The sequence below is a fragment of the Hemiscyllium ocellatum genome, chromosome 12, assembly GCF_020745735.1.
Source record: "Hemiscyllium ocellatum isolate sHemOce1 chromosome 12, sHemOce1.pat.X.cur, whole genome shotgun sequence".
Classification (NCBI taxonomy): Eukaryota; Metazoa; Chordata; class Chondrichthyes; order Orectolobiformes; family Hemiscylliidae; genus Hemiscyllium; species Hemiscyllium ocellatum.
In genome coordinates, this window is record NC_083412.1 from 7,315,833 (window position 1) to 7,342,204 (window position 26,372).

At 40.9% G+C, this 26,372-nt stretch overlaps 1 protein-coding gene across 4 annotated transcripts in view; it reads right to left on the minus strand.

Annotated features, from left to right (window-relative positions):
• Positions 1-26,372, minus strand: part of dgkh (diacylglycerol kinase, eta) — a 570,460-nt gene that overhangs the window by 129,478 nt on the left and 414,610 nt on the right. For all 4 annotated transcript variants that reach the window (XM_060832853.1, XM_060832854.1, XM_060832851.1 and 1 more), the window contains 3 exons: positions 15,134-15,218; positions 11,003-11,094; positions 6,498-6,597 (listed from right to left, as the gene is read on the minus strand). In XM_060832853.1, the coding sequence (XP_060688836.1) occupies positions 6,498-6,597; positions 11,003-11,094; positions 15,134-15,218 (277 nt within the window). The remainder of the gene's footprint in view (positions 1-6,497; positions 6,598-11,002; positions 11,095-15,133; positions 15,219-26,372) is intronic.

The following is a 26,372-nucleotide window of genomic DNA, read 5'->3' on the forward strand; positions in this document are numbered from 1 at the left end:
TTGGAAAAGATGCCAAACCTAAACTTAATCTGCCTGTTTGCTTAACACAAAGATCCCACTGGACCTTTTAAGTTGTGGATCGTCCTGGTGTTCTAGCTATCTCTATCAGCGAAAGCAGATAATTTGCCTTGTTTTTTATGTGACATAGGCAGTTCAGCTTGTGCAGAACTATGTTTGGGTACAACATTTCACTGACGTCTAATTAATAAGTTGCAAAGTGCGATCAGTCAGCAATTTATTTTCAAAAAAAATTGTCCTCTGGATACAGCAGTATGGCCAGGCCAAAATTTAAGCTTTGTCCCGAGGTGATGTTGATCTTTCTCCTCGAACCAGTGTTGTTTTTGTGGTAAAGGTGCTCCCGCAATCAGGCTCGGTAGTTCTATTTATCAATGACTAAGGAACTTTAAGGTATTTCTCACACAGAAAGTACCTTTGTGTTTTGTTTATCATTGTTTTAGCTGTTAATTCCCAACTTGCCTGGGTGATAGATCAACAGTCACCCCCAAGTGAGTAAGTTAAAGCCAACTGGCAAAACCCCTGGGAGCTTCAAAGTTTGCTAGGCACTCAAGCTGACAAAATGCCTACTGTCTGGTTCATTCACTCAATCTGCCTAGAAGCGGAGGAACAAGGATTTTCTTTATCTGGTCTTTGTCTCATGTTCTTCATATTATGGGATAAAAAGACCAGATGTAAAATTAAATAGTTGATGTACTTTTGAAAAAGGTCTTTCCTAGCCTTACTATTGAGGAGTCTAGCTCTAATTCTGACACTGTTCTCCCCCTAAGCTCTCAAACTTCGCTGTAAGTGGAAATGGTTTCTGTGTATCAGCTCAAACTGTTCCCTGGAACATCTCGAAATGTTAATCCAATCACTTTTTAAACTCAAAATGTCTCACTTTTTAAAAAAATATTAGAGTTACATGCACCATTTCCTCATTCAAAAGTGGTGGGGATGGAGTTCCTGAACTCAGGCAACTTTGAAAGATTGTACTTTGGCATAATATTTTCATATTTCAATAAAAGCCTTGCAAGGGAAACTATCTGGTCCAAGAGTAAATAAACCAGCTCTGAAGAAGGATAAGTAGACTCAAAACATTAACTCTGCTTTGTCTCCATAAATACTGACAGATCTGTTGAGTTTCTTCAGCAATTTCTACAAATAATCCTTGGGATTTGACATGCTTTTGTGCCATTTAAAAAAAAATCTTTATTGCTTGAATTAATTTTGATGAATTCCAATTCCTGGTTCAGAGGTAATTTCTTTAGGATGTCAGGCATGTTAATCTTTTTTGAAGCAAAGTAACTTTTAACATACCTATCGTTTTCTTATTTCCATTGATAATTGCATCATTGTCAGTTTTCAACCTCACCACGAACTGAATAGACATAAATTTTGTGTTGATTTTCATGCACCATCCAAATTTCTTTTCAGAGTACAATTGTGTTCGCTCTTACTACTTTGTCAATTGAGTTAGCTTTTAGCATTTTCTAATGTTTTTTCTTCCAGTTTTTTGTTGGTCCCCAATTATTCCACACAGAAAAAGGGCCCATGTTGCCTCTTTGAAGGAGTTATCCAATTGGTCCTAATACCCCACTCTTTCCACAGATACGTGCCAATTTTTCCTTTTCCTATACATTGCCAATTTCTCCCTTTTGAAAATGACAATTAAATTTGCGTTTGCCACATTTTCTGGTACTGCATTCCAGATCACAACAATTATTTTCCTGATGTTGCCTGGAAATAAATATTGCTTGAAGAAATCTTCAGCTGATTTTAAGACATTGTCCTGTTATTGAGAGCAGTAATTACAAAGTGGTAGTTTGGCCAGAAGAGAAAAGCAGATTCTCAAATTACACTCTAACCTCAGCCATCCCTGTATCTATCACTTCCTTCAGCTAGACAACCTCCAAGACTCTTGCAATTTCCTTTGTCTCAGCATTGATAACTCTATCTTCAATAAAACCCAAAACTCCGGAATTCCCCACTGAAAACACTGCCGCTATCTACATTAAGAAGCTTCTAAGACACAACTCTTTGACCAATGTCATATTGTCTCCTTATGTAGCTTAGCATTGAATTTTATTAAGTGACTTAAGATGCACCATAGAAAGCAATCTATTGGGTGCATTATGGCTTTGAACAGCAACTGCTTTGTCCAGGACAATAAGAAACCACAGAAAGTTGTGAACACAACCCACTCCATCACACAAGCCAACCTTCCATCCACTGACTCCATCTATACTTCTCGCTGCCTGGAGAAGGCAGCCAAGATAATCAAAGACCCACCCCACCCCCGGGTTATAATTTCTTCCAATCGCTACCATTGGGCAGAAGATACAAAAGCTTAAACACACATACCAACAGATTCAAGAACAGCTCTGTTCTGAGGAAGGGTCGCTGCACCAAAAACATTAACTCTGATTTCTCTCCACAATGCTGCTGGACCTGCTGAACTTTTCCAGCAATTTCTCTGTTTGTTTCCGATTTCCAGCACCTGCAATTCTTTCAGTTTTTTTCAATAACAGCTTCTTCTCTGGTCTTATTAGACTTCTGAATGGACTGCTCAAAATTTAAATTTACTGTCGATCTTGCTCTTTGTCCATCTTCTCTGCAGCCTGTAACACTGTACTCCTTTTTCTGTTCTATTACCCTAATGCACATTGTATGGTTTGATTAGATTATATTAGATTCCCTACAGTGCGGAAACAGGCCGTTCGGCCCAACAAGTCCACACCAACCCTCCGAAGAGCAATCCGCCCAGACCCATTCCCCTACTAATGCATATATCACTATGGGCAATTTAGCACAGCCAATTCACCTAACTTGTACTTCTTTGGACTGTGGGAGGAAACCGGAGCACAGAAAATATTGGAGAAGATTCTTAGGGATCGGATTTGCTCACATTTAGAAAATAATAGAATTATTAAGGTTAGACAGCATGGCTATCTCACAAATTTGATTGAGTTTTTTGAAGAAGTGACAAAGGTGATTGGTGAGGGTAGGGTGGTGGATGTTGTCTACAAGGACTTTAATAAAGCTTCTGACAAGGTCCCTCATAGGCTGCTCCAGAAGATTAAGTTACATGGGATCCACAGTAACTTAGTAAATTGGATATAAAATTGGATTGGTCATATAAGATATAGGGTAGTTGTGGAGGGGTGTTTTTCTGACTGGAGGTCTGTGGCCTGTGGTGTCCTACAAGAATCAGTGCTGGGACCTCTATTGTTTGTAATATATACAATTATTTGGATGAAAATGTTAGTGGTCTGATAGGTAAGTTTGCAGATGACTCAAAAATTGGTGGAGTTACAGATAGCAAGGAAGGATATCAAAGGATTCACACAGCAAGATACAGATACAGAGGGCCCTCAATTATCCGGTATTCGATTATCCAAATCTCGGATTATCCAACAAGATCGCAAGGTCCCAAAGCTCGGCTAAACTATGTTATCTGGAATTTGATTATCCGGAATTCAATTAACTGAACGAAATATTGCCCATCCGTATCTTTCAGGTAATTGAGGTTCCTCTGTACTTGGAAAGTTGGGTGGAAAAATGGCACATGGAGTTTAATCCAGCCAAGTGTGAGGTGATGCATTTTGGGAGGACAAAACCAAGAGGAAAATATGCAGGAAATAGCAAGACCTTTAGGAGCACTGATATACACAGGGAAATAGTGGTCCATGTTCGTAGCTTAAGGAGAGGGTGGACAAACCTGGATTGATTTTCCAAATACAGAGTGCCAGAGGCTGAGGGGTGACCTGATAGAAGTATATAAAATTAAGAGAAGCATGGAAAGAGTAGAATGTTATTCAGAGACAGAATCTTTTTCCCTGGGTGGAAATGTCAAACACTAGAGGCATAGGTTTAAAGTGAGTGGGGGAAAACTGAGAGAATATGTGCGAGGCAGGCTTTTTTTAGGCAGAGTGTAGTACGCACCTGGAATGTGCTACCTGGGAGGTAGGGGTAGCAGATAAAATGGCAAAGTTTTAAGAGGCATTTTGACAGACACATGAACAGGTAGGGAATAAAGGGATACAAAACATGGCCTAGTATATGGAATGAATTTATGGCATCACGATTGGTGCAGACATGGTGGGCTGAACCACCAGTTCCAAACGTGCTCTATTTGTACCTTCAGCACCAATCCCTGCCTCATTTCATTTGTTACAGTTTGCTAATTATCTCTTTTATCCCAATTATTTGATTCCTGTACATCAGCCAATCCTCTATCCATGCCTGTGGATAACCCCTTCCCCCTACCCCACCAAAATATCAGAAGCTCTTGTAGTGTAACCTTTTGAAAAATGTGTTGCTGGAAAAGTGCAGCAGGTCAGGCAGCATCCAAGGAGCAAGAGAATCGACGTTTCGGGCATAAGCCCTTCTTCAGGAATTTTTTTATGCTTATGCCTGAAACGTCGATTCTCCTGTTCCTTGGATGCTGCCTGACCTGCTGCACTTTTCCAGCAACACATTTTTCAGCTCTGATCTCCAGCATCTGCAGTCCTCACTTTCTCCTAGTGTAACCTTTTACAAAGCTCCTAATTAAAAGCTTTTTGGAAAGGCTGTGCTTATTGCAAAATCATCACTGGGTAAAGTAATGTGTACGCATATACAGAAACACGTGCACCCATGTGAGATTTCACTGGAACTTGGATGTAATTTTTTTCCAGTAACGTGATAATGCTCATCCTGCGAGAACAATAAAATGGATCCAAAATAATGAAAACTGTTTTAATCTCATACTGACTTAACTGTGGTTGTGGTCTCACAAGTGGAATGAAGGTGGGGCAGTCTGCTCATGCATTGGTACTAACTTCACTGCACGTGTGCAGAGAAACGTGTTTCAGCCAGTTAACCTCACCAGTCCCTGTCTGTGTGTATACCACCAGCCATTTTGTTGGCCACTTTTGCATTTGAAGTAATCACTCTGTTTTGGAAATCCAAAACTATCACATCTACTTGCTCACCTTTACCTACGCACTTGTGATATCTTCGCAGATTTCCCTGTGTTAAAATCACGCTAACTCTGTCGAATTGTACTGTAGTTCTTTAAACATCCTGATACAACCTCTCTAATAATGGATTTTAGCAATTTTTTCAATGACCAATTTTAGACAAACTGCCCTACAGTTTCTCGCACTCTGTCTTTCAACTTTCTTGAAGAAAGGCATTAAACATTTGTGCTTTATTAATAACTCACTCATGATTTCCAAAGCCTGGATAGGTGCAGCTCCAAAAACATTCAAGAAGCTTGACACAATCCAGAATAAAGCAGCCGACTTGACTGGCACACCATCCACCACATTCATCATTCATTCCCATCACCACCACAATGGCACAATTGTGTATGATGCACTGCAGAATTTCATCAGGGCTCCATCATCAGCATCTTCCAAACACATGACCTCTACCAACTAGAAGAATAAGGGTGGCAGATACATTGGAACACTACCACCTGCAGTGGTCCTCTCCAAGCCACATCCTGAATTGGAAATATATCGCTGTTCCTTCAGAGCCACTGGGTTACAACCCTGGAATTCCCTTCTTAACAGCACGTGGGGATCTTTACACTCAATGGACAGCAGCAGTTTAAGAAGAGAGTTCAGCAACACCTTCTGAAGGGCAGTTAGGGATGGGCAATAAATGCTGGCCAGAGATGCTCACATTACAAAAAGAAATAAAAAATGCAAATCATTGTCACTCAGGAAAAATCTTCTTTGATCAGGTTTATGCCTACATTTGTCAATTATGGTGTACCAGAATAAATTTTACACATTGGATTCCTGCTCCAGAATGTTATGGAAAGGGTTCCATATTATGGTATGTCTTAATTATGATTTGCATACTTTTTCATGTTTCCGACCATCACAACATCTCATAAATCTATCATTTCAATCATATATAATGTAATTAGTAATGTAATATGGAATTACTAAACTGCCTGCCTGGTCACTTAACATATTGTTCATGCTATTTTTAAGCAGATATGAACTTTTTTCAAAATAAAGGATATAATATGACTGAAATAGGCATTTAGAATACAAAGCAAGGCACATCATCGGGGTTGGGGGAGAGACGTCCCAAAGAAATGTACCAACAACACGACACTTTGAAGCTTAATTCGGAAATGCATTAGCCAATTTGTTCTGAACAAAGTCTGTGGTCAGCAATGTAATAGGTAGCCATTAAATATGTTTGTTGGTGTGTGATCTGATGGTTGAGGGATAAATGCCAACCAGGACACTGGAGAGTGTCTCTAAAATATTTCTCCAAAATAATGATGAGCTAAGAGAGTGTAAATGGAGCTGTATTTGAGTATATCACACACAAAAGATACTCCTTTGTTACACCCCGCACCATGGCCTCAAGGATCTTTCTAAGATCTTTTGACACAGTGAAGAACGCCAATCAGAATTTTATACTTCTGTATCGGAATGCATTCTGCCAATCCACAACAGTCAAAGTGGCTCAAAATAAAACATCTTAACTCTTACTTTATTGGCCAGTGTTTCACTCTCTTCTGTATTTTCGTTGGTCTTTTCATATGATTTGCCAACTTTGGCAACGAAGTCCTTCACAGTCTCGCACAGGATTCTAACAGACAACATATGAAAGTTGGTCCATTTACGTTAGTTCTGTAAACTTTAATATGGTTGCCAAATCTGGCTCCAAAATGTCTGGAGGTAAATCTAACTAATTTCCCATCACCAATGATCCCGTCCCTAATGCATCCATTCTCAAGGCATAGCACCTTCATGAAGCCAATCAGAGTCAAGATCTGATCGTTAAACAATCCTTCTTCCTATCTTCTATATTTCCTGAACAAACAAACAAAGTGATCCAAATAATTTTGTGTAAAAATATCATTGTGAATTGCTGAACTGATTTCTTTTTCTCAAGATTTCCTGACAAGCTGTTCTGGAAATTAATCTTTAATTCCTCCTTGCTGTCTGGGAATCCTGGAGAATTGCCGAATTATGAGGGAAGAGATTGCTGGGCCCCATGCTGAGACATTTGCATCTTTGACAGCCACAGGTGAGGTACCAGGTGATTGCAGAGTGGCTCACTGAGTCACAGAGATGTACAGCATCTACAGTCCGACTTGTAGATGCCGACCAGATATCCTAAACTGACCTAGTCCCATTTGCCAACATTTGGCCTATATTCCTCTATACCCTCCTTATTCATGTACCCACTCAGATGCCTTTTAAATGTAGTAACTGCACCCAGCCCCATCACTTCTTCTGGCAGCTCATTCCATTGAAGCATCACTCTCTGTGTTAAAAAGTTACCCCTCAGGTCATTTTTACATCTGGCACCTCATTCCTGGCTATTGATGATCCAAATATTTGAACAAGGGGGCAAGCAAACTCTTCCCCAGCTTCCCACAAATGTTAGGATACACCTGATCAGGTCCAGGGATTTATCCATCTTTATGCATTTTAAAATATCCTCTCTTATAATATGGACACATTTCAAGAAACCCTTATTTATTTGCCAGAGTTCTCGAGCTTCCCTGTACTTCTTCACAGTAAATATTGACATGAAGTACTAATTTAGTAGCTCACCAACCTTCTGTGATTTCACAACTGACGGCCTTATTGATCTTGAAGGGGCCCTATTCTCTTTCTAGTTACTCTTTTGTCTTTCATGTATTTGCAGAATCTCTTTGAATTCTTCTTAATCCTAGTTCACAAAGCTATATCATGTCACCTGTTACAGTGCCATTATTTAAGAAAGGTGGTAAGGAAAAGCCAGGGAACTATAGACTAGTGAGCCTGACGTCAGTGGTGGATAAGTTATTGGAGTAGATTCTGAGTGACAGGATTTACATGTATTTGGAAAGGCACAGATCGATTAGGGATAGTCAGGAAGTTTTTGCACTTAGGAAATCACACCTGACCAAACTGATGGAGTGTTTTGAGAAGTAACAAAATACTTCTCAAAAGAAGGCAAAGTTGGAGACACTGTCAATATGGACTTCAGAGGGAGCTAGCCAATTGGACACAGAATTGGCTTGAAGGTAGGAGATAGAGCACGGTGGTAGAAGGTAGAGTCCTGTGACCAGCAGTATGTTGCAAGAATCTGTGCTGAGTGCACTGCTTTTTATCATTTATATAAATGATTTGGATGGGAATACAGGAGGTATAGTTAGTAACTTTGCAGGTGACAGCAAAATTGGTGGTGTAGTGGACAGTGAAGAAGGTTACCTTAGAGTACAAAGGGACCTTGATCAGATGGGCCAATGTGCTCAGAAGTGGCAGATGGAGATTAATTTACATAAATGTGAGGTGCTGCATTTTGGAAAGACAAACCAAGGTAGGACTTATACAGTTAATGCTGGGGTCCTGAGGAGTGTTGCCAAACTAACAGACAGGTGCATAGTTCCTTGAAAGTGGACTTGCAGGCAGACAGGGTGATGAAGAAGGCATTGGCACATTTGCCTTAATTGGTGAATGCACTGAGTGTAGGAGTTGGGAAGTCATGTTGTGGCTGTTCAGGACATTGGTGAAGTCATTTTTAAAATACTGCATTCAGTTCTGGTCTCCCTGCTACAGGAAGGATATTGTTGAAATTGAAAGGTGCAGAAAAGATTCACAAGCATGTTGCCAGGATTGAGGTTTGACCTTACGTGAGCTGAAGTGGCTCGGACTTTTTTTCCTGGAGTGTCAAAAATTGCGAGGTGACCTCATAGAAGTTTATAAGATCATGAGGGTTACAGATAGGATGAGTAACTAACGTCCTTTTCCTCAGGTAGGGGAGATCAAAATTAGAAGGCATAGGTTTAAGATGAAAGGGGAAAGATTTAAAAGGGACCTTGAGGGGTAACTCTTTCACACAGAAATAGTGTGTGTATGGAACAAGTCACCAAAGAAGATGATAGAGGCAGGTACAATTAGAACATTTAAAAGGCATCTGGATATGTACATGAATAGGAAGGGTTTAGAATGATATGGGCCATGATACTGGCAAATGGGACGAGATCAGGATATCTGGTTGGTATGGATAGGTTAGACTGAAGGATCTGTTTCCGTGTTGTATAAATGGGTTTTCATTCTGTCAATGATCAAGACAATGACATCAAAAGACATCACACAAGTCATTAAAACAGAACAAGAAAGAACGAAGTATTGCAAATGCTGGAGATCCAAAATAAAAACACAAAGTGGAGGAGGAATTCAGCATGTCTGGTAGCATCTGTGGAAAGAGAAACAATTTGGCTCTAGTTCAATTCTGAAGAAGAATCGTACAAAACGTTAACCCCATTGCACTCTCCACAAATGCTGCCAGGCCTGCAGAGTTTTTCCAGCAATTTTTGTTTTTATTTCATTAAAACAGCCCTTACCCTTTCACTGCAAATGAGTATCTGTTGCACTGATGCCTGTTCTCATAAAATCATTTGTCATAAATTCTGTGCGATACTCATCCCTTGTACAGTGGAACATTACTTCACCTAAAATTCACTGTGGAAAACTCAGAACAATAAACCAAATGGAATTTAATGGACCTACATCTAGTCCTGATCAGTTCCTGATCTTCCCATTGGGGAAGTTCTCTAGGCATGGTCACACTAATAACATAGAGGTCACATCAATGTGCTCAAGTTGACAAATAACTTTATTTGTTCAGGAAAAGCATGAATTGGTTCATATTTTCATTTGGATAGATTATTTTTGAAGTAACTTACTGAATGCATCAGGGAAGTTTCTTAACCAAAGGTAGAATTAAAACATTTTATCACAACGTAAACCTCTGTATTACAGATCGGCACAGCTCCCTTGTCTGTTTTGATACAACATGTTACCTTTAGACAGTGCTCATTGTAGCTAAGCATCTCTAAAACCTTCCAGTTCTTTCGTAGCTAAAGGAAATGAGATTTGCTTTTGTTAAATTATTTTGCTTAAGGCTAGAGAAGCATGCTCATATTAAGTTTAAAACAAACCCTAAATTGTTGCCAATTTATTTGCCATCATTTGAACGATTATTTGAAACTGTGCAATATCATTTTAACACCTTCTGAACTGTAAAATAGAGAGTTGTACAAATCCACAATTGTACTTATGCAACAAAGTGCTTTCACCTGCGAACAGGTAAATAAAACATGTGTAGCTGAATTGCTTTTGAAAATAAATGAACAGGAGCCTGCTCTCAACACTTACCCTATTTTTAACTCACAAGAGTTAAACTAGGGCTAAAAGAGGTAAATTGTAAGGATAGATCATATAGTCTTGGTTTATATCCCTTCAGAGTAGAAGACTGAGGGTCAATCATGTTGAAGTGTTTAGGATGATTAACTGATATGACAGAATAGACAAAGAGTAACTATTGTCCCTCGTGGGAAGCCAGAGCTGGGGAATATTATTTCAAAAACTAGAGCTGGGCAACTCAACTGTGACGTATTTCTTTTCACACTAAGGGCAATTGAGATCTTGAACTCTGTCCATCTAGGAAATTGTTAAGACTGGGCAGCTGAAATTTTGAGATTGACAGATTAGAAATGATATTAATAGATAAGGAAGAACTGCAAGTAAATCACGATCCAAACCACTATAATCGGCAGAACTGGTCTGAGAAGCTGAAGGCCGACTCCTGACCTGGCACCTTGCTGGGAAGTGGTGGGTCCTGAAGTTATTCTTTTCTTGCACACAGAGTTAACTTGGCACAAGTAAAATCAGGGACCAACCAGCCATCCCCTAATCAAATCAAATACATCAAACTCATGCTGTCAGAGCAAAAAAAAAGACTTTTAAAAAAAAGCTTCAGGGATTATGAATAAAGAACACAAACTCAAATGTTGAATTATAGGACTGCCTGTCCTACTCACATCTGGTTCAAAAGCAGAAACTACACATAATTATGGTGCTTCATGGGGAATCCTTCCTTCAGATCAGATATATCAAATACATTAATCACTTTTGATTCTACCCCTGGAAATGTGTATGAGTCAGGAAGCTGACTAACATTCTTACACAGATATTTCATACATCAAATGACTCACTTGGCAGATGATATGACAACCGAGTGCTGGTCGGAGTTGAGGATTTTGGTGAGGTGAGCAGCAACTGAATCTTCATAGGCTGATATCTGCAACTGAGAGAAAGAAGTTAGATATCCTGGATGCACTAGATTTGCCAAAACAATCAACAAGATAAATGTGAGATAACTAGAGTCTGTATGTTCCTGTGAGGGTGAAGGGCAACGTTGGCTGGAAGAGGGAACTCTGGACGATGAAAAATATTGTGGCATTGACCAGAAAAATATAGGGATGGCTCAGGTACACAGGCAGCTGGGATCAAGGGAATCCCTGGAGGTATAAAGGCAACACAGGAGTTCACTGTAGAAGGCTGGGTAGCAGGAAACAGAAGGAAGTTTAGTGGAAGCAAGTTTTTCAAAATGGAGAACTGTGACCAGTGGTCACTGAGGGATCCATGCTAGGGCTCTCTGGATGGTCCAGCACGGATGATCTGGAGGAAGATATAGGTGGTCTAATTAGCAAGTTTGCAGATGACACTAAGATTGGTGGAGTAGTAGATAATGAAGGGGACTGTTAGAAAATGCAGCAGAGTATAGATAGATTGGAGAGTTGGGTGGAGAAATACAGATGGAGTGCAATCCAGGCAAATGAGAGATGCATTTTGAAGATCCAATTCAAGAGTGAACTATATTGTAAATGAAAATCCCTGGGGAAAGTGGATGTGCAGAAAGATCAGGGTGTTCAGGTCCATTGTACACTAAAGGTGGCAATGCAGATCAATAGAGTGGTCAAGAAAACATACGGCATGCCTTCCTTCATCAGACAGGGTATTGAGTACAAGAGTTGGCCGATCACATTATGTAGGACTTTGGTTCGGCCAGAATTGGAATACTGCATACAGTTCTGGTTGCCACATTACCAAAAGGATGTGGGTGCTTTGGAGATGGTGCAGAGGAGGTTCACCAGGATGTTGCCTGGTGTGGAAGGTGCTAGCTACGAAGAGAGGTTGAGAAGATTAGAATTATTTTCATTAGAAAGACAGAGGTTGAGGGGGAGACTTGATTGAGGTCTACAAAATCATGAGAGGTATAGACACGGTCTCTAGCAAGAAGCTTTTTCCCCAGAGTAGGGAACTCAATTACTAGGGATCACGAGTTCAAGAGGGGAACTGTTTAAGGGAGATACGCGTGGAAAGTTCTCTATACAGAGGGTGGTGGGTGCCTGAAATGCGCTGCCAGCAGAGGTGATAGGTAAGTGTGAGGTCTTGTGTTTTGGAAAGTCAAATCAAGGTAGGAGTTTCACAGTGAATGGTAGGGCCTTAAGGTTCTCTGAAAGTGGAGTCACAGGTAGACATGGCAGTGAAGAAGGCTTTTGGCACACTGGCCTTCATCAGTCAGGGCACTGAGTATAGAAGTTGGGAAGTTGGGAAATTATGCAGGACGTTGGTGAGGCTGCAATTTGAGTATTGTGTGCAGTTTTGGTCAGCTCGCTATGGGAAAAGATGTAATTAAACTGGAAAAAATTCAGAAGAAACAAGAATGTTGCCAGGACTCAAGGGTGTGAATTATAGGGAGAGGTTGGACAAGCTAGGACCTTTTCTGTACAGTGTAGGAGACTGAGGCGAGGGGGATTTTACAGAAGTGTATAAGACCATAAGACCCATGGATCAATGACTAGAGGGCATCAGTTTCAGGTTAGAGGGGAAAGAATAAAAGGGAACCTGAGGGGCAACTTTTTTACACACAGAGGGTGGTATGCAGATGGAATGAGCTGCCAGTGGTTGAGGCTTGTATATTAACAACATTTATAAGGTATTTGGACAAGTACATGGATAGGAAAGATTTAGAAGGATATGGGCCAAGTGCAGGGAAATGGGGTTCACGTGGGCGATCATTTTGGTTGGCATAGCCCCATTTGGGCCAATGGGCCTGTCTCCATGCTGTAGGACTATCTGGCTCGATGACATCTGAAGAGATTTTTCTTCCATTATATTCATCATGACTAAGAGAAGCACAACATGTCTGGCACATTCAAAATATCCTGACTCCATTATCTACTATCCTCAGAAAAGATGCCGGTATTGGACTGGGGTGTACAAAGTTAAAAATCACACAACACCAGGTTATAGTCCAACAGATTTAATTGGAAGCAGACTCGCTTTCGGAGCGACGCTCCTTCATCAGGTGATAGTCTGAAAGCTAGTGTGCTTCCAATTAAATCTGTTGGACCATAGCCTGGTGTAGTGTGATTTTTAACTAAATAAAAACAGACACTGAAAATACTCTGTAGGTCAGGCAATGCCTGTGGAGGGAAAGGGAGTAAACCTTTCAAGTCAATGGCCCTTCTTAACAAATGAATGAAGGAAGATAGAAACGTGATGGATTTTAAGTCTGTACGAGTCTGGAGAAGTAGAAGCGAATGCTTGTGATAGGGTAAATGGCAGGAGTGATAATGTGACAAAACGTTTCATGGTACAAATGGGACAGGTGCAGAATCAAAACAGTTGTCTGGATGAAGAGCGAATGGCTGGATAGCAGTCGTCCAACTGCAGAGTGAAGGAATAAAGAAATAAGCCTCTACAATTGATCTTTCAGGAAAAAAATGGTTAGTAGTAGTTGAATTCAACAGAATAGTTGAATTCATTAGTGAGTCCAGAAGGCTGTTAAGTGCTCAGTCAAATAGTGAGGTGCTGTTCCTCAAGTTAGCATTAGCTTCAAAAGGAACATCGCATTAGATGGGGGACACAAAAAGATCCAAGTCTGAGCAAGGCAGAGGGACCAGTATTGACATGACCAATAACAGAAAGTTCAGTGTTGCTACTATGGAATGAAAGGAGGTGTTCCATAAATTGGTGACACAGTCTGTCTGGTGTTGTGTGATTTTTTAACTTTGTACACCCCAGTCCAACACCGGCATCTCCAAATCAGTTTGTCTTGGATCTTCTCAATGTATCAGGGCTTCAGACATTGTTGTTGCTGATGTATACAGGAAATGGCACAAAGGGGTGGCTCAATTTTAATGAAGCAAAGACAAAATGCTTAATTCAGGAAATTTGGTAAGTGAGACAATTTAGAGGGTCCGTATCTTTCTATTATCTAGTCAACTCTGCACTTAGCACTTAACATGAGTGGAGCGGTAATTTGTAGTTTCATTCACTCTGAGTCAGTGTTAAACAAGTTCCCAGCTGCCTTGTACTTTATCAGTATGTCACCCAGAGGCTCCTTTGGTACAGTCTCAGTGTACCCATCTCTAAGCCAGGAGGTCTGAGTTCAAGTCCCACCTGCTTCAGATGCGTAAAATAGCATCTCTGAAAAGGTTCATTAGAAAATGCCAATAGCCTACAGAGTGACGCTCACTCATTGGGTATTTTTTTTTTTGTTTAACATGTTGGACATGTTATAACACACCTCTATGGCAGGTGGGACCTCAACTTCTCACCCAAAACACTACCAGTGTGTCTATACCCATTGGGTATATCCATTTCTCTCTGCCCACATTTTTCAAGCTTTCATTCCCTTCAGCGATCCAGCCATCATCATTTACAGATGCTCTAGACATCCTTTATTTAAATTTTCCCAGTAGATTCAATTACACCTTGCTCATTTTATCATTAAATTTCTCCTATCCTCCACTTTATTTTGTATCTTCCACTTTGTTCTTTCCTCCCAATTCCTCCGATTTAGTGGCGCTTTGCTGGGTTTTTACATTCGTCAATGTTTAAGCAGAAGCAATCACTGCAGGACAGCCTGCCAGATTAATATTTGCACATCATACATTATCAAGCTTCACTGTGTGTCCAAAGTAATTGTAATACCAATTGCATACCAAGTCAATCCAACATTATGATAGCTCAATTGAAAGAATCTCTGTCTTATTTTGCATTGATACTTCTCAATATTATTAATAAAAAGTTAAAACTTTCAGTTTCAAAAACCTAGGCTAAATTTTCCTAAGCTTCATTCCCATTTAATCTGCCTGATCCACAGTGTTCCTGACTTTTGAAACAATGAATTGTAATGGAGCAAATGTCCATGAAGTAAGGCACAAGGACAGGAATCCAGCCTTACCAGATTCATTCTTTCCCATTCTGGTTCTGAGCAAAATGATGTTCTGTAACTCAAAGCTTGTGTGCATTTCGCAATGCTAAAGACTCACTTGGGATTCCTCAGCATCCTCCTCTGGGGTCACAGCCAGGGCATGTTTCGGTGGTATTTTTATCTCATACGTCATAATGCTCCATCTGTGTAAAAACAAATGCAGGTCTTATTGAAATACCATCTGCTGACCAAAATAGCACAGGACGCCCAAGAACATACAAACCATCAGCTGGTTGAACATCCAGTACTCAAATATGTGATCTTTACTTGGCAAGGGAATACTTAAACAAATTACACTTGACTTAAGCAGCTTCAAATACTGTACAACATATGGTTGGTCTAACATACGAGGGACGGCCGAGGATCCTGGGATTATATTCATTGGAGTTTAGAAGATTGAGGGGAGACTTAGTAGAAACTTACAAGATAATACATGGCTTGGAAAGGGTGGACGCTAGGAAATTGTTTCCGTTAGGCGAGGAGACTAGGACCCGTGGACACAGCCTTAGAATTAGAGGGGGTCAATTCAGAACAGAAATGCGGAGACATTTCTTCAGCCAGAGAGTGGTGGGCCTGTGGAAATCAAGGCAGAGATTGATAGATTCTTGATGTCATGAGGAATTAAGTGCTATAGGGAGAATGCGGGTAAGTGGAGTTGAAATACCCATCAGCCATGATTGAATGGTGGAGTGGACTCGATGGGCCGAATGGCCTTACTTCCACTCCTATGTCTTATGTCTTATTACATTAACCAGTACAAAGCAATGTTGTGTTTCTGGAAGTTATCTCTGATAATGCTGCTCACAATGAGTCCAATGATTGATCATTCTGACAGGAGTGCTATGCCAAATAGAAGTCACAGGACAGAAACTTGGAATTCAGTCCATTAACTCATGTCAGTGTTTACCCTCATCACATGGGGTGGCACAGTGGCTAGCACTGCTGCCTCACAGCACCAGGGACCCAGGTTCAATTCTCGCCTCTGATGATGTCTGTGGGGAGTCTGCACATTCTCCCAGTGTCTGTGAAGGTTTCCTGCGGGTGCGCCAGTTTCCTCTCACAGTCGAAAGCTGGGCAGGTTAGGTGGATTGGCCATGCTAACTTGCCTATAGTGTTCAGGGATGTGGATTAGAACATAGAACTTTACTGTACAGAATAGACCTTCGGCCCTCGATGTCGCACCAACCTGTGGAACCAATTTGAAGTCCATTTAACATACACTATTCCATTCTCATCCATATGCCTATCCAATGATCATTTAAATGCACTGAAAGTTGGCAATTCTACTATTGTTGCAGGCAGTGGATTCCAAGCCCCTGCTACTCTGTGTAAAGAAACTACCTTTGACATCTGTCCTTTTTCTATCACCTCACAATTTAAAGTTATGTCCCCTCATACTAGCCATCACCATCTGAGGAAAAAGGCTCTCACTGTCCACCCTATCTAACCCTCTGATTATCTTACATGTCTCAATTATGTAACCTCAACCTTCCTCTCTCTAACGAAAACAGCCTCAAGTCCTTCTGCCTTTCCTCATAAGACCTACCATCCATACCAGGCAACATCCTAGTAAATCTCTTCTGCACCCTTTCCAAAACTTCCACATCCTTCCTATAATGCAGTGACTAGAACTGTACACAATACTCCAAATGTGGCTGCACCAGAGTCTTTTACAGCTATGACATGATCTCTCTGAAACCCAATCGTTCTACCAATAAAAGCTAACACACCTTATGCCTTCTTAACGACCCTATCAACCTGAGTAGCAACTTTCAAGGATCGCGATCTGTCCACCCAACTACACTACCAAGAATCATACTGTTAGCCCAGTATTGTCATTCCTGTTACTCCTTCCAAAGTGAATCATCTCACACTTTTCCGCATTAAACTCCATTTTCCACCTCTCAGCCCAACTCTGCAGCTTATCTATGTCCCTCTGTAACCTCAACAACCTTTATCACTATGTTCAACTCTACCGACCCTAGTGTAATCTGCAAATTTACTAACCCATCCTTCTATGCCCTCATCAAGGACATTTACAAAAATGACAAACAACAGTGGACCCAAAACAGATCCTTGTGGTACCCCACTAGTAACTGAACTCCAGGATGAACATTTCCCATCGACCACATTCCTCTGTCTTCTTTCAGCTAGCCAATTCCTAATCCAAACTGCTAAATCACCCTCAATCCCATGCCTCTGTATTTTGTGCAATAGCCTACCACGGGGAATCTTATCAAACACCTTACTGAAATCCATATACTGAAACAGCTTTACCTTCATCCATCTGTTTGGTCACCTTCTCAATGAACTCAATGAGGTTTGTGAGGCATGACCTACCCTTCACAAAACTGTGCTGACTATCTCTAATCAACTTATTCTTATTGAGATGATTATAAATCATCTTATAAATAATCTTATAACCTTTTCCAACACTTTACCCACAACTGAAGTAAGACTCACTGGTCTATAATTTCAGGGTTGTCTCTACTCCCCTTCTTGAACAAGGGAACAACATTTGCTATCCTCCAGTCTTCTGGCACTATTCCTTTTGACAATGACAACATAAAGATCAAAGCCAAAGGCTCTACATTCTCCTCCCTGGCTTCCCAGGGAATCCTAGGATAAATCCCATCCGGCCCAGGGGACTTATCTATTTTTTACACTTTCCAGAATTGCTAACACCTCCTCCTTCAGCACCTCAATCCCATCTCATTTAGAAACCTGTATCTTAGTATTCTCCTCTACCACGTTGTCTTTTTCTAGTGTGAATACTGACAGAAAGTATTCATTTAGCACTTCCCCTGTCTCCTCTGACTCCATGCACATGGGAAATGCAGGGTGGGATGCTCTTTGGGGAGTTGGTGTAGACTTGTTGGTCTGTTCCCACACTGTAGGGATTTTATGAACTTCTATGAACATATTCACTCTTCGACAATTATCCCTTCATCTATCCAAAATGTTGAGACAGAGTTTGTCTCAGGCACCAACTGCAGGGGCAATGTCTTCAAACTCTCAATTCTCCTAATAAAGATATTTCTCCAGCCTGTTAAGTAAATCTTTTTCTCCCATTCTTCGACGTATGGCTTCTCAATTGCTTAAAACTGTTGACTGCCGTTTCCCCATTTCCGTCCTCAACATTTTTACTAAACCACAATCAAATATGATGCTCAAACAAGGACTTTGCAACCATTATTTCCATTTGTGTTGCCTCATTCCAGTGAATCTACACTGGTCCTTCTCTAATTTCTCAACATCCTATTCATATAACCATGCACCCCAGTGCGGCACACAATATTCTAGCTAAGGAGGTAGAGGTTCATTGGTACTTACTCGCTCTAATATTCTACACTTTGTGATAAACCTAGAAATTCATTGTATCAACTCGTGAACAGAAGTGGTGATCTTTAGTATAATTTCATATTACACGGGCATCACAGTGACTCAATAGGTAGCACTGCTGCCTCGTAGCACCAGGGTCCCAGATTCGATTCCAGCTTTGGGTGACTGTTTGTGTAGAGTTTGCACATTCTCCCTGTGTCTGCGTGGGTTTCCTCCGGGTGCTCCGGTTTCCTCCCACAGTCCAAAGATGTGCGGGTCAGGTGAATTGGCCATATTAAATTGCTCATAGTGTTAGGTACATTAGTCAGAGGGAAATGGTTCTGGGTGGGTGACTCTTTGGATGGTCGGTGTGGACTTGTTGGGCTGAAGGGCCTGTTTCCACACTGTAGGGAATCTAATCTAATCTAATTATTCGACTGACAATTGAAAATACTTAATTAACTCTGACGAAGGGTCAAGAGACACAAAACATTAACTTCTTTCTCCCCACAGATGCTGCCAGACCTGTTAAGTTTCTCCAGCAATTTGTGTTTTTGTACTTAATTAGACCTGTTTCCAATGGATCTCAATAAGCATAACCTCAGGTTGTTCAGAGTTTAAATACTCACTGTTGAGGGATCCTTGCAGATTGAAAGGTGTTTTATATTTTTAAAAACATTAAATTACTGCTGCCTTTTTAATACTGAAATACAATACTGTCAGAAAATGAACCATCAGATTTGATATGCAGTTCTCTTTGTTACACAGAGTTTGACACTGCCGCATGACTCAGGGCACTCCACATCCTGACAATGGGACAGTTGAAAATAAAAGATTGACTTTATTAATAAACTACCTTCTACAACTTCATGACAGCCCAACAATCTTCATAACCAATTAATTATTTCTGAGGTGCTGTGAACAAGACAGTCAAGTGCACTCAATATTAACTCCCACCAACAGTAATAAGACAATGTCCAGATATCGGTTTCAGCAACATTGGTTGAGAGTTAAATGTGGACAGGACTTCTCTGTTTGACAAGTATTGAAGTGCGTGTTCCCATTGTTATTTTGCACTTTTTTAAAGGAACACAATGTCAGGGGATTACAGGGGTCAGGCACTCCTGTTTTATCATGCTTATTTACTTAATGTCACTTGGAGCCCTGACTTGGCTGGAGACAAAAAAAACCTGCAGTTGCTGGAATCCAAAATAGACAGGCAGGAGGGTGGAACTACACAGTAAGGCAGGCAGCACCAGGAGGGTGGAACAACACAGTAAGGCAGGCAGCACCAGGAGGGTGGAACAACACAGCAAGGCAGGCAGCACCAGGAAGGGGGAACAACACAGTAAGGTAGGCAGCACCAGGAGGGTGGAGAAACACAGCAAGGCAGGCAGCACCAGGAGGCTGAAACAACACAGTAAGGCAGGCAGCACCAGGAGGGTGGAGAAACACAGTAAGGCAGGCAGCACCAGGAGGGTGGAGAAACACAGCAAGGCAGGCAGCACCAGGAGGCTGAAACAACACAGCAAGGCAGGCAGCACCAGGAGGCTGGAACAACACAGTAAGGAAGGCAGCACCAGGAGGTGGAGAAGTCGACATTTCGGGTGCACCCTTTCTTCAGGACTGACAGTAGACCTGGGCATCACATCTTCAAAAGGATCTATTGCCCTTGGAAGGAGCACAGGGTAGGTTTACAAGAATGAAGATTGACCATCAGGGGTGAAGTTACAAGTAGAAATTATTCAAATTAGGCTTGTTTTATCTAAAATTTTGAAGGTTAAGGGGTGACCTAATTGGCACCTTCAACATATTATCAGTAAAGAAAAGGAAGATAAAAGTAAATTATTTCCGCTGATTTGGGAATCTATAACTAGGGAGCAACTAGAGAAAGTAAAGGAAATAAACATGGACAGTCTTGTGGGCCGCTGAATATCGTATTTTAAACAAGGAGTGTGAAATACAATTCAGTAATGCACTTTTAAAGGACGTACATTGTACAGTATGGCTTGTTAATATAATAAACTAATTCCATCCTTTAAAATGGTGAGTAAAAAATTTAACATATTGGAGATCTGAACTACACTCACAATGGAAGACAATCCTGTGGGAAGGAGATCTCTTTAAGGAGCAAGATGAAATTGTTTCTCATAGACGGTCACAAGATTTAGGAACTCGCTTCCTGAAAAGGCAGTGGAAGAAAAGTCCTTGAATATTTTTGAAGGCAGAGAAGGATTAGGTGAAAGGTCATGGGAGTTGGCATAAATGTAGATTTGTCCTTGCAACCCAATCAGCCAGGATTTTACTAAAGAGTGAATCAGGCTTGAGGGGCCAAATGGCCTACTCCTGGTGTTTGTTCACATGGAGAGAGAAGGAGTGAGCCTGCCTGATCATCAGGAGGAGATCTGATAACCACAGGAATGTCTGGTGATTTTGTGACCACAATAGTGACTAGCACATTTGATGAAGTTGGAACGAAGGTAACACACTTCAGCATCCTGATGCTAAATACCAGTGAAGACTGGAATCAACTGGAACAAAGCAATCAAGCAATTGCTTCTCATTACATTTTCTGAGGCATCTTCCAAAGGGAGAACCTTGAGAATTTGAGCACAGGAATTCTCTCAGAATCTGTGCAGATGTCGTGCTCCCTTTTTTAATGATGTGGAAGTGCCAGTGTTGGACTGTGATGGACAAAGTTAAAGATCACATAAAACCAGGTTACAGTCCAATAGGTTTATTTGAAAGTATACGCTTTTGGAGTGCTGCCCCTTGGTCAGGTACCTCATGGGCAGGATTGTAAGACACAGAATTCATAGTTAAAAGTCAAAGTGTTATACAATTGATGTGATGTATTGAACAAACCTAGATTGCTGTTAAGTCTTTAATCTCTTAGAATGGCTTCAATTAATTAATATGTAAATCTCAGAACTTCTTTCAAGTCACAGCCCGGAGATAATATTTCATAAATTCCTACTTTTGAAATAAAACCACTCAGACTCAAGGTTGGGATACAGACTCTAACCTCACACCTTTAATGCATGTCTGAGCTGAGAGGTCACTTTTTTTATATACTGATAAAACCCAAGTTATCCCTGAACTGTGACTTGAAATAAGTTCTGGGATTTACATATTAATTAACCGTGGGCGGCACGGTGGCACAGTGGTTAGCACTGCTGCCTCACAGCGCCTGAGACCCGGCTTCAATTCCCGACTCAGGCGACTGACTGTGTGGAGTTTGCACGTTCTCCCCGCGTCTGCGTGGGTTTCCTCCGGGTGCTCCGGTTTCCTCCCACAGTCCAAAGATGTGCGGGTCAGGTGAATTGGCCATGCTAAATTGCCCGTAGTGTTAGGTAAGGGGTAAATGTAGGGGTATGGGTGGGTTGCGCTTCGGCGGGTCGGTGTGGACTTGTTGGACCGAAGGGCCCGTTTCCACATTGTAAGTAATCTAATCTAATCGAAACCTAGATCTCCATTCTAAGTGATAAAGACTTAACAGCAGCCTAGGTTTGTTGAATACATTGCATCAGTTGAATGATACTTTCATCTTTTACGATAAATTCTGTATACTATGTCCTGTGTCCTACCATCATGACCTGATGTCCTGTGTCCTAGCTACCTGTCGAAGGAGCAGTGCTCAGAAAGCTTGTACTTTCAAATCAACCTGTTGGACTGTAATCCGGTTGTGTGAGATTCTTAACTTTGCCCTTTATCAAAGTTCTAGCTGCTGCATTCCGCGAAGTGAAGAGTTTAAATATTCCAAAGTTTAATTGAAAAACTCTGAACAGAAGCAAAGTGTTGTCACAAAGTTAGTCCCTTTTTTCCTAAAAGCTGATCCTTGGCTCAAGGAGACTCTGTCCTTGATTTTGTTTCAGAGGAGCAATAAACCAGGCCGGGCTCCGATCAGTCTGGTTTGGTTCAGAGATGAAAGGATTTTGAGAGGCTTTTAGTTGATATGTAAACAGATGGGACTTCAGGCCAAAGTGGTCATGCTTTCGAAGTTACCCGTATAAAGTGAGGGGAGTGGTCAGCTCTCTAGCTAGCTGAGCTGAGCAGAGCAGTTTTGGTTCAGTCTTGAACTGCGAAGTTCAACAGGAAGCTGTATGGAAACTCTCTCTCTTTTCTGTCCTTCAACTTCAACCTGTAAGCACATGTCCCATTTATACTGGTTTTTAAAGGGAGTTTGCTCATTGCGACTGTTGTGTGTATTGGGTACAGCATAATTATGTCTAGCTGGATAGGTTGAGTTCTGTAGGGGGTTCTGTATTCTGTTCTTTGTGTTTCACTGTGTAATTTTGTGAATACATTTTTAGTAGTCAACCTCGCTAATTTAATCTGGGTAATTTTCACTGTACACTCACCTAAACAAATTGCAATGTTAGGTCTCGGGTTGCCTGCTTAACAATATTTTGAGTGGTCTGGCTTAATTCATAACAGTGTGTAATGTAGGTCTGTAAGGGACAAGAGTGGCAGATGAGTCAGATGACAAATGGGTGGGTAGTTACGTTAGGGGCTAATCAGGGAAAATGATGGATTAGATGGTGGAGGGGGTCAGTTGTATATGTACCTAGGCTTTAAATCAGGTTTCCTCCCATATAACACTTCTTGCGCAAGGTAGTTTGGAACTGTCTGAAGCATCTGACTCTAACTTGGTCTACTTTGGAGGGTTGCAGGGAGCAGGGGATTCCCATCAAAAGTCCAACCTTCCTTCGCAATTTCACCCGTCAATGCATTCGAACTTATAGGGAGTCCCACACCTCTCTTCTGAATATTCAGAGACACAAACATCCATGTCATTTATAACCTTGAATATTAAACACCCTATCCTTACTACAACATCATATTCTTACAAAGCTGTTTGTACTTTTGGTTTATCTATCATATTCACCGTACTATGTGTGTTGGCACTCAGTTATTATAATTGTCTTTGAATCCATCTTACTCCTTCTAAGACTGATTATATTTTAATTCGGAGTGACTGACTTCTCCAGTACTGTTCAAACTCACTTTAAGCACTATATTCCTCTTTCCTAACTTCACAAAATCCTGATGAAGAACTTATGTTCAAAATGTCAACTCTCCTGCTCCTTGCATGCTGCCTGACTGGTTGTGTTTTTCCAGTCCCACACGTTTTGACGCTCATATTTGTCTTTTCTATATCTTAATGCTCTGGCCCATCCTCTGCCAATTTTAGTTAAACCTTCCCTGACCACACCATTGAACCTCCCCGTAAAGACAAACAGTCTCGTTTAAATAGGTGTCTCAAGCCCCAGAATTGTCCCAAGAATCTACAGTCTTGCTTCTTGCACCAGATTTCAAGACACCCAGTAATTCTCACCATCTTCTTACTCTTGCCTTGGATGGTATTGGAAGAAATGTAGAGATTACTACTATAGAAACCAGGTTTAGCTATCTCACTGGCACCTAAAAACCTGTTTTGAGTATTTCAATTCCTGCCCTATGTCATTGGTAGTGATACATAGCACAACCCTGTTACTCATTCCTTGCAGAACATTCTGCACCTATTCTGTGACACCATTTACTCTTGTTCCAAAAAGTCAAACATTATGGTTGACAATGAAAGCTCCAGAAATGCCTGTCTGTTCCCTGACTATGGTATCTCTAATAATGGCTGCATTTCTGTCCTTTGCTGTTCTTCTCTGTGCCATCAGTGGTCTATTGGTGCCATTCCTTTAAAGTGTTGTCATTCTCGGCATTTCCGATAGGTTTGAAAGTGGCTCACATGCCAAACACTCCGGTATTTCCCGTTCTTGCTATCTTAGGAACAGAATCAGCAGCACATTTCACTCAGAAAAACCATAAACGTTAGCAATTTCACCCAATTCCACACAGCTGAAACTATCTGGCTCTTCCTTAATTGAAATGAGGCTTCATCCCTCAAATCCCACACTGAACTTTCTATGTATATCAATATGTATCCTTTCAAGGGATTCATAATCTGTTTCTGCTGCCAGACCTGCTGAGTTTCTCCAGCAATTTGTAGTTTCAAATTTCTAGCATCTGCAGTATTTGTTTTATCAAATTAATATAATTCAACCAAGTCACTTTGCACATAATTACAAGAAGCCCCTTTAACTGAAATGTAATGAGACGCTGCCTGCATTCTGAATGTATTTCTGCAAATTGATATAAACACCTAATTAAAAGAATGGTAAGACTTGTCATCCATTTCATTGGTAAATAGATTGAGTGTAACATTTTATGCAGCCTAACCACTAGAAATCAATGGCAGAGTGAGCTTATTGGCTCTAGACAATAAACTGAGCTCTCAGGGGCTTTACAGTGAATTTATTTTTCATGCTAAAATAATGAAGGTCACATTATTAATTCATCAAAGACTATATGTAATTTAACTACATGTGAGGCAATGCACTTTTATGAGAAGTAACTCAGGACGAAATTGGGGACTGCAGGTTTAAGACTTCTAAGTTTGATTCATTTTAATTTTTTTTCCAAATTTGGTTTATGACTATCAGATTTTAATGTGGCATCCAGAAATTTAAATACATAGGCGCAATGTAATTGTTACCACTATTGCTGTCCACTTCCTTACTCTGAAGTCATGTTTGATTTGTCAAATCATAGTCTTGGAACGTCACAGACAGTACAGCAAGGGAAATGCATGGCCATAAATCTGCTGGGTTTCCGTCGGCATGGACAGAGTGGTTAGTTGGAGTCTTTTTCCCAAGTAGAAATATGAAATATTAGGGAGCATAGGTTTAAAATGAGAAGGGACAGTTTATAAGAGATGTGCAAGGCAAGTTTTTATACAGAGGATTTTGCTATCTTGAACACAGTGCCAGGAGAGGTAGTCGAAACAGGTACAATAGCAATGAAAGACAAATGCATGAACAGGGAATAGAGGGATATAGGCCACGTGCAAGCAGATGGGAATAGTTCAGAATGGTATCATGATTGGCTTAGACATGGTGGGCCAAAGGGCCGATTCATGTGCTGAACTATTCTGTTTGCTGCTCAGCACATCTTCAAGTAATGAATTAATGGCCAGCATTTCGGAGAATTGGAAATTCTACGGATGGAATTGATACTTGGCAGAGAAAAACAAATCAAAGGGAAGGGAGAATGTAGTCCTACTGCTTCAAAGTTACTGTGCATACTTTGAAGAAACGTCAGTCTCATTTAAAAGCTGACCCAATGACTTTTGGCCTAAAACATAATTTTCCACATATCTTGTGCAAAAGTTAACCCGAGTTTTTCAGAGAGCAAACCATGTAGTGGTTATTAATTACTCCCCAGTCCATTAATTTGAAATCACGTACAGGATCTTTGATCTTTTCTCTCCACCAATTCTACCGGCAATCTCCAGTCACCTTTAGAACACTGTGTAAAATTCTGGTCACCTTTCTATAGGAAGGATGCTGTTAAAATGGAGAGGGTGCAGGAAAGACATACAAGGATGTTGCTGGGACTGCAGGGTTTCACGGGGAGGCGGGATAGGCTGAAGCTTTTTTTTTCCCTGGAGTGTCGGAGGCTAAGTGGTGACCTTATAGAGATTTATAAAATCATGAGGGGCATGGATCGAAAGAATAGTCAAGGTCTTTTCCCCAGGGTTGAGGAGTGCAAAACTGGAGGACATAAGTTGAGCGGGGTAACCTTCTCATGCAGAGTGTGGTGCATGTATGAAACAATATGCCAGAGGCAGTGGTGGAGACAGCTACAATTACAACATTAAAAGACCATATGAATTGGAAGGGTTTAGAAGGACATGGGCCAAATGCTGGCAAATGGGACGAGGTCAGATTGGGATGTCTGGGTGGCACAGACAAGTTGGACTGAAGAGTCGTTTCCGTGATACATGACTCTATGACTGACAAGATTAATGTGTATCACACGATTTATCATGGTGCCTTTGAGAAAGAATAACAAACACACAGCCCAATTTAAAATAAAAATTCACCAATAGGTCTACTAATTCTGCAGCAGCAAGATAGTAT